Raw genomic sequence first — 9,813 nt, 5'->3', positions numbered from 1 at the left:
CTACACCACCAGCCAGCCACGCACTCGACAGAGTTACCTAAAACAATACTAAGGCGTCTTTTAATACAACTTTGCAGACACGTTGGGTGGGGTGGGGAGGTGGGCAACAAAAGAATGCATTTTCAATAGTGTAATACCGATAACCTTGTGCTGGAATTTGTGTTCAAAGTGTCCGAAGCCCATAATCTCTGACTTCACACCACTGTGTTATCTATTCAGTAAAGAATACAGCTGTCAATGGGCATGAATTTCTTCAGGGCTTCCCCCATTCTGCCATTGCCACTTCACCTCAAGAGCAGCAGAAACCTCATGGAGCAGGTGACTCTCCGTATTCAGTAAATGAACTCCACAGTCAATGTTAGAAAGGATCGCCACTTTGAGGTGTCGAATGACATTAATTATTTGTCACCTTTATTTTACACAAGAACACAGACCTAATTTTGAATAGTTATGCATTTATTTTTATACTAGATATCATCATTAGGTTAATTAATCACCAATAAATCATATTATATTTGGGTTACATAAGAATCAGCAATTTTGAGCCTACTTTTGATATTGAGATGGATGCATTGTAAAGGTAAAGGATGGGGAAAGAAAGAGGAAAGTATTAATCTGAACAAGTGATAGTAAGTAAATATAGTACTGTGCAAAAGTCTTAGACTCATATATATATAGCTAGGGTGCATAAGATTTTTGCACAGTACTGTATAATGTTATGTATTTCTTTGTACTGCTGCCACAAAAAAAAACCAAATTTCATGACATTTCTAGGTGATGATAAACCCAATTCTGATATGGGTCTCTATTGTGGACTGAGAGTGAGAAGGGGATGGGGAGAGGGGAATCATGGTTGGAAAAGGGAAAGGAGCAGAAAGCACCAGAGAGACATTCTGTAATGATCAATTTACCAATTGCTTAAAATCAAATGACCTTGCCTGTGCCACACTCCAACCCTGGCACTCCCTCTCTGCCACCTGCCCCACACCCCTCACGTGGCACTCCACCCTCATGATTCACGACATCCTTGCTCCTGCCAAATCTACAAACTTGCTCTCCGCTTCATGTTGACAAATACTGTACTGTGCATAAGTCGTAGGCACCCCAGCTACACTTTTGTACAGTACTGTAGCTCTCTATTTTTACTTAAAGAATTTAAAATCTTTATTTTTATGCCTCATCAGATATGAACAACTGTTTACTAAGCAATTCTGAAGTCATTACAGTTTTGTACCAGAATCACGAAGCTCCAGTATGGATTTGTAGCAACCAGCTGCATTAAAACAGCATGTTATTATATAGCAGATGTTCCCCTATACAGGGTGCAGGTTTAATGTAGCTACATGTAAAATTCCTGGCTCTCATCAATACTATTGAGCTGAAAGATCACTGTATACAGTCAGAGGAAGAAAGGAAACTAAATTCTGTCAGGGAAATGAAAATACACTGAAGACTGACATGCATATAAAAATGTAAAGCAGATTATAATCTGAAATAATTGGGGGAGTGAAAGAAGAAAAACCAGTTTAGAAAAATTGATAGTTAAAGGGAGTATCACACAGAATAATGATGATTGGAAACTTGATCATTATTACTTACTGAGGTGTTACAATCTCTTTGCAAAAATTTCCTTTTTCTGATCATGTTAGTGTGAAATAAAAAGCTAAACTTCAACATGAACTAACATCACTGTTTACCATTCCAGGTTTAAAGACCCTACTCCAAAATGTCTGAACAGTAAGTTATATATTTCTCAGATTCTTACTTTGTAATCCAAAGATCAAGAGTTGAAATACTAATACTCAGTTCCATTGTCTAGAGTATTTCTTTACAAAAAGAATCATGTTCATTCTTTATCAAACTCATAAAGTCATGTAAAAAAATTACACTAATAATTATGTTTTGGTTTTTTGATGCAAGTTATATCAGAATGATGTTCTTTTTTGCAAAGCTGATAAACAATATCCCCCAAAAGATTGGTGATTCTGCATTTCACTGAACAATGTCATTGCAACATTGTGTTGCAAGTAATTCTATTCTCTTTGTGGTATGTATATTTAGCATATGATGGGCTTGGAATTCATCATATAATGGCTGATGACTGCCCTCTAAACAATGTCATCTATCTACCTTGTAAAATGTTTCGGTGTTTGATAAATCCTACAGAGTGGCCTTTTAAACTTCCATTTCACTTTAAAAATGGTTTGACTCATGTGGCTATGCCTGGAGTGTGTGAGATAGCTAAATATATATCGAAGGGAGATTTTAAAAGGCTAAACATTCCCACTGTTTGTTGACCAAACTTTGTCAATAGTCTGGTCCATGGTAAGAGCACGTATTTCTCATAACTTGAAAGAACAAATGTAAAACTAATCCATAACTTTTGAACATTTGCCCAAATCACCATATAGGTGAGCAGTTAAACAAAGTTATGAATAGACATTTGAGTGATTAGGATCACCTCTATATTTTTACCATATTTGAAATACTATCTTATTCTATGTATTTGGAATACTCCAATTATGACATATTCCCTAATACACTTATTTTCTTTCTCTCTCTCTCTTTTAGGGAAGAGGTAAGGGATATTTATAAACTTCAAGGTTTTCTCCATAGCAATTGTGTTTTTGATTAGCTACATGTTTTAATATCCAATTTGAATCAGTTTGGATGGCTTACCTGATAATTGACCTTTTGATATTGTAGCAGTATGAAGAAGAAGAAGTGGCTGAGGAAATGGAAGAGGCTGAAGAGGTTAATGAACCTGAGCCCGAGGCAGAGCCCGAACCCGAACCCGAACCTGAACCCGAACCTGAACCCAAGCCACCAAAGCCAGCACCTCCTAAGCGGATCACTCCAAGCTCAAGATTTCATACTGAGGTTACCGCTAAGGTAAATAGCCTGTTTTTCATTTCTTCCTCAACAAAATAGTCTTGCTATTTCCATCAGTTTCCTATTTTCTCATAATTTTAGTTGGATTATATTTCAGGGGGCAATATGGTCAGCAGCACAGGAGCGCCGCAGGGAACCGTACTCTCTACGGTCCTGTTCACCCTGTACACATCAGACTTCCAATATAACTCGGAGTCCTGCCATGTGTAGAAGTTCGCAGATGTCACGGCCATAGTGGGGTGTGTCAGGAATGGACAGGAGGAGGAGTATAGGAAACTGATACAGGACTTTGTGATATGGTGCAACTCAAACTACCTGCGTCTCAATATCACCAAGACCAAGGAGATGGTGGTGGACTTTAGGAGATCTAGGCCTCATATGGAGCCAGTGATCATTAATGGAGAAGGTGTGGAGCAGGTTAAGACCTACAAGTATCTGGGAGTACAGTTAGACGAGAAGCTAGACTGGACTGCCAACACAGATGCCTTGTGCAGGAAGGCACAGAGTCGACTGTACTTCCTTAGAAGGTTGGCGTCATTCAATGTCTGTAGTGAGATGCTGAAGATGTTCTATAGGTCAGTTGTGGAGAGCGCCCTCTTCTTTGTGGTGGCGTGTTGGGGAGGAAGCATTAAGAAGAGGGACGCCTCACGTCTTAATAAGCTGGTAAGGAAGGCGGGCTCTGTCGTGGGCAAAGTACTGGAGAGTTTAACATCGGTAGCTGAGCGAAGGGCGCTGAGCAGGCTACGGTCAATTATGGAAAACTCTGAACATCCTCTACATAGCACCATCCAGAGACAGAGAAGCAGTTTCAGCGACAGGTTACTATCGATGCAATGCTCCTCAGACAGGATGAAGAGGTCAATACTCCCCAATGCCATTAGGCTTTACAATTCAACCGCCAGGACTTAAGAACTTTTTAAAAGCTATTATTAATGCTTTTTGAGATAGTGATTTAGATGCATATCATATTTTTTACTGAGTTAAGTATTGTATGTAATTAGTTTTGCTACAACAAGTGTATGGGACATTGGAAAAAAAGTTGAATTTCCCCATGGGGATGAATAAAGTATCTATCTATCTATCTATCTATCTATCTATTTATTTAGCGACTACTTGTTGAAGTCCCTAAAACTCAATACAAATTCAGAAAAAGAAATATACTTCACCTAGTTCTGCCCTAGGACTGTAGCCTGTAATTTTTATTACAGTTTCCATGGTAAAGATCTGATAGAAAGACTTCTGGTGTAGTGATATTTACTCTCTGCACAACACCACAATGGTACCAAGAGAAACCTTGTGAAGATTTTCATCCTAGGATTCGTCACAAGAAATATTGTTAAACTAACATTACATGTTGAGTCAGAAAATGCTGGTGCATTTTTTAACTATTTATATATGGAGTGCCTACAGGTGGGAATGATGATAGGGGCCTTCATCATAGATTTGGACGGTAATGGGCTAATTTGTGGCAATGGAGTTGGGGAGGAGTTTGCTGCATTGAGTTCTGAAGGGTACAAGGGGATCAACAAATAATGAGTAATTACCTTACTGGGAACTCAATTTTTCACTGTTGTCTTAGGAATGCCAAGCAGTAACTGCTCCTGGAACAATTTGCCTAATTTTCTCTACATTACCCTGACAGAAATAGTAACAGGAAATAATACCATCTTAAGCATGATTGACACAAAAATCATATCAAACTTGAAATGTCTGGGGGATTTGTGCCCAGACACACCTGGTTAAATTTTGGAAATGGAACTGTTCAAACTGTAAATGGGCATAATCCTATTACACTCAAAGAAAATTGATTTGCAGTGGCTTTGCAAAAAAAGAGGCTAACTTTTGTTTTGTATTTAATTGAGATCATAGTGATGAAATGAAAGAAATTCAAGAGAGTAGTTTTACACAAATAGTTCAATGTCTAACGTTCAATGTAAATTTATTATCAAAGTACCTTGAGATTCATTTTCTCACAGGCATTTACAGGAAAGAAAAGGAATACTACAATAGAATTTATGAAAATCTGTACATAAAAAAGATTGACAAACAACCAATGTGCAAAAGAAGACAAATTGTTCAAATAAAAAGTAAATAAATAATATTGAGATCAAGGTTGTAGATTCCTTGAAAGTAAATCTAGGTTGTGGAATCAACTTACACAGTGAAATGTGTTAGTAGTTAGTGGCTAGTGAATAGTGTTTAGCATGTGTATCTTAGTACCATATGATGAAAATGGGACAAATAGCATAATGCAATTAGGAAAATTCTGGATAAATTCATGAAGGGATTAAAGAAATGTAAGGTTATGCTGATAAGCAGAAGAGAAGAGAATTGAGAGGAACAAAGAGCTGAATTGCATTTTTAATAAATAATTTTTTTGATTTTTGCACTAACAAAATATTACATTTCATCATTAGGCAGCGCAGTTTTTATGATATACAAATACTTTTAAGAATGTTCGTCCCTTTCAAAATGTTTCACATTCAGGATGTAAATTATTTTGTTATTTTGTAAGTAAATTCACTGATGCCAAACTCTCAGTAGAAATGAGTTCAAGGTGAAGAATTGGCACTGTTTGCTAGCTCTCTCTAATCTCATTTTCAAATTTGGCTGTCCATTGGATGCATGATCAAATGTACTTATCAAATTATCTATACCTAACAGCACTAATATTTTGTTTTCCTTCTCAATAACAGAAAAGTAGCAAGATCTCAGCATCTCGCAAACTCCACCTGAAGGTGATGTAACTTCTTTTGTTTCTTAGTCTGTTATCTAGAGAATACTTATGGAAGTTTAACCTCGCATTAATCTTACATTGAGAATTATTAAACATGCCTTCACAGATCCTAATGCTTGCCAAAGCCAAAGAAGACCTGGAAAAAGAAATCGAGGAAAGGTATGAAGAGAAAGAAAAATTCCTAGCAGAACGTGTACCTCCCCTCAACCTCCACGGCCTTTCCTTAACTGAATTGCAAGTAAGGGCTTTTTACATATTTGTTCTATTTAAGCAAGGAAATGGAAAGTCCACAATATTGTTAAGATTTATTTAAGAAATAAAGATCTGTAATTTTCCAGAAAACCTTCATTGAATGACTATTAAAATGCAAAAATAGGGAAGATGCAAGATGCCCAACAGGAGCTCTGTTGAGAGGCTCAGACCACTTTGATATCACCTTAACGTTTTAACAGTTAGGGAAGCTTTCCAGCTTTGGTTGCTTTAAAATTAGCAGTTAACTTGGGAATAGTATAAATACATGGTTTGTAAGTAGGGAGGGATGTCCAGAACAGCAGTAGCCAAACTTCTCATTGTGGAGCTAGACTAGGAAATGGTTTAAAAATACCTCAGCAATGGATTCTCCATTTAAGAGTGTATCCGTTATCTGATACTACAGAACTACATTAAGTAACATTCCTTCCATCTAAATTGTAAAGGATCTTAAAATGCTTGATGATCCTGTTTAAATGGCTGTGGGGAAGGAGATGAATGTTAATGCATAGTTTGAATTTTAATCCCTCTTTCAATGTGTGAAATAACTTCAAGTTTTATTTTGCTTTGGAAAGAGAAGTCTCCACTTCAAGATATATTAATTGAGTATCAAAATGTTAGTATTTGTTGGAATACTGCATTAAATGGTTAAGGAAAATAGTTGATCAAATCAAATCTGCTGTATGTCTTCAAGATTATGCAGAGTTATGATAAAATAAATAGTTTTGGTCTGTTTCCGCTACAATAAGGGGGCTTGACTTATGATGGTCTTAAAAAGAACAAAATGTGATCTTTGAAATGGTCCTTAACAGCAGGGATAATTAGACAGTGTAATTTTCCATTTTTGGAGGTGGACCAGCTGAACTTCAGAAGCCAGCTGGTATTTCTGAATGAGGCAAGTTCTCACAGACAAATTGTATTAAAGAGTATTTAAGAAGTATTTAGAGGATATTTCTGCAAAAGAATTACAGTTTGACTGATAATGATTTTGTAAAAAATTAATGAAAGTGAAAAGTGAAATCAGATCAAGTGGCATATGTGAAAATATTTATTCGAACTCCTATTCTGCAGAATTTGTGCAAAGAACTGCATCAAAGAATTGAGATTGTTGATGAAGAAAGGTACGACATTGAGTTTAAAGCTGGCAAGAACAGTTATGAGGTACATCACCAATTTGACGTTTAAAACTGTGTTTTCAACTGTACTGTGGATGAATCACCTTTAACATTTTATACACAATTTTCTCTGAACAGATTCATGATCTGTCCCTGAAAATTCTTGATCTTCGAGGGAAGTTTAAGCGACCTCCTTTACGTAGGGTCCGTGTTTCAGCTGATGCAATGTTGCGTGCTTTGTTGGGATCCAAACACAAAGTATCTATGGATCTGAGAGCCAACCTGAAGTCAGTCAAAAAGGATGATACAGAAAAGGTAATAATCAAATAACATCTCTATATTTCCACATTCAACCAATTTATTTTAGCCAGATTATTGTGAATCTATGCAATACATTGCTATATTTAAAATGGAAGTTGATAGGTTCTTAAGTCGTAAGGATGTCAAAGTTACAAAGTTTACAGTACTCTCAGTGGGAGAGTCTTAAGACAAGAGGACACAGACTCAGAACAGAGGGGTGTCCTTTTAGAAAGGAAATGAGGAGGAATTTCTTTAGCCAGAGAATGATGAATCTGTGGAATTCATTGCCACAGGCAGTGTGGAGGCCAGGTCTTTTTGTGTATTTAAGGTAGAGGTTGATAGATTATTGATTGGTCAGGATATGAAGGGATATGGGGAGAAGGCAAGAGATTGGAGCTGAGAGGAAAATTGGATCAGTCATGATGAAATGGTGGAGCAGACCTGATGGACTAAATGGCCTAATTCTTCTCCTATATCTTATGGTCATATGGTTCAGTGGAGAAAGCAGAAGAATAGAGTTAAGAGGGAAAACAAGTCAGCCATGATTGAATAGTGGAGCAGACTTGATGAGCCAAATGGCCTAAGTCATATGGTCTTATGGTCATTGATGTACAGAGGCAGGAATGTAGTGAAGTTCAGATGAACATCCACGTGACAGCTTACTCTTCCCCTGGTCTGACTATTGAGGTGAAGGGAGTTATGTAACTTGCTGTGTCAAGGAACAAAAGTACTTCATACCAGATCCTTTAGTTTGACAGCATCCATTCCTGATGCAACCCATTCATTGACCTTCATTAAAAAGATATGTTTTGTTTATTTTTGTTTAATTAACTATGTTTAATGCATTATTTATACAGTTTAAACTAACTTTTAATTTTCTTAGTTACTTATTTTTTCAACTGTTTCCAAATATTCCAAGTCATCTGAGACATTTGTAAGTCAAGAAGAAGCCTTCTCAACTCCTGCTTTGTTAGAGGCCAAAGGAACAGCAGAGGGCAGGGCCTTCCTTTCTGCCAGCTGTGGCCTGGTCTCCATCCACAACCGGCTGTACCTCACAGGCTGGTTGTGACCGTGATGCCAGCTATGCACTAGGAACAATACAATAGCAAACGTTTAGTTCAGCTGCAAGGATCTGCATGATCAAGCCTATTAAGAATGGTAGGTTCTCTTTTAGAGGAATTGGCCTTTCCTGCATTTAGAGTCCTGGTGTCATACAGCATAGAAACAGACCTTGCAGTGCAACTGGTCCATGCCGAGCAAGATTCCCATCTTAGCTAGATCCTATTTGCCTTAATTCAGTGTATATCCCTCTCAAACTTTCCTATCCATGTACCAGTTCAAATATATTTTGCTGTTAATGTACCTGCCTGAACTACTTGTTCTGGCAGCTCATTCTCCAGGTGAAAAAGTTGCCTCACCCATTCCTTTTCAATCGCTCTCCTCCCACTTTAAACCTGTGGCTTCTAATGCTTGATTCCCCAACACTGGTCCTAAGCAACTTCAAGCTTTCATCAGAATTAAAATGAACCAGACTGGAAGGATGGATTTAGTCATCAATCATTTTTTTCAGACCATGTAATTCCATTCCCACAGTTACATTTCATAGAGTTTTAATGGCCTCATTAGATGGTGGTTGGTTCATTATCCAAAATAAATGACTATTAGTCATGGTGTATAAGAGATGTTCAATATATTATCACCTATTTAACACTATTACATATAAAGAATTTCTACCCTGAACAGTTTTGCTCTATGTTTAAGCATGTTCTTTATCTTGATTCTAAACAGATACCATTTATTCTAAATGTGCACTGTTTTGCAAACTCTCTACAGGAACGCAATGTTGAAGTAAGTGACTGGCGTAAGAATGTGGCAGCCAAGTCAGGCATGGAAGGCAGAAAGAAGATGTTTGATGCTGCCACTACCCAGTGAGTTTTTCCTCATTTGATGCACCTTAATTCCTATAAATTCAATATCAGAAATATTTTCTCATTTGATTTCAATGAAAATAATTATTAATGCTTTGCTTTTCTGCAGGTAATTCACATGGAATATTGCAAGTTTTATGAAAGCATAAACCAGTCGCTTTACTCTTTACTCTGCAGTGTTTGGTTTATCAGTTTTCTGACACGGTAAAATACTTTGATTAATTGTTATCAATTTCTCAATCTTCCTCCTGAATTTCAGGTGCGGTATTAAACTTCTTGCAATTATGGTGACTTCAGATAAGAAATGATAGACTTTCACATGATCTGTTTAGAATTACTTGCTTTCCTGTAACTAAAAATGAGAAGTAAAACAATTCATTTTAACTGGTTAATGTCATTGTCTCATTTTTATTATTGGACTTTGAATTTCTCAACCAGCTATCAATTAATTGCTCTAAGCACTATGGTAATGCTTCAATGGGATAATGGACTATTAGTTCGAAGGCTCGATACTGGACATACAAGTTCATGTCCCACTATTACAACTGGAGTGAAATTAAAGACTTGTCTCAGTAACTATGGAGTTACCAGA

The 9,813-nt window shown here is 37.0% G+C and overlaps 1 protein-coding gene across 1 annotated transcript; it reads left to right on the top strand.

Annotated features, from left to right (window-relative positions):
• Positions 1–2,677: 2,677 nt before the first annotated feature.
• Positions 2,678–9,605, top strand: LOC140738632 (troponin I, slow skeletal muscle-like). Its single transcript, XM_073066227.1, has 7 exons — positions 2,678–2,892; positions 5,589–5,630; positions 5,736–5,867; positions 6,950–7,039; positions 7,132–7,308; positions 9,127–9,221; positions 9,331–9,605. The coding sequence occupies exons 1-7, from the start codon at positions 2,737–2,739 to the stop codon at positions 9,332–9,334; spliced, it is 696 nt and encodes a 231-aa protein (XP_072922328.1). The 5' UTR covers positions 2,678–2,736; the 3' UTR covers positions 9,335–9,605.
• Positions 9,606–9,813: the final 208 nt, after the last annotated feature.

The sequence above is a fragment of the Hemitrygon akajei genome, chromosome 14, assembly GCF_048418815.1.
Source record: "Hemitrygon akajei chromosome 14, sHemAka1.3, whole genome shotgun sequence".
Taxonomy (NCBI): Eukaryota; Metazoa; Chordata; class Chondrichthyes; order Myliobatiformes; family Dasyatidae; genus Hemitrygon; species Hemitrygon akajei.
The sequence above is the reverse complement of the archived record's forward strand: the minus strand, read 5'-3'. Positions and strand labels throughout refer to the sequence as shown.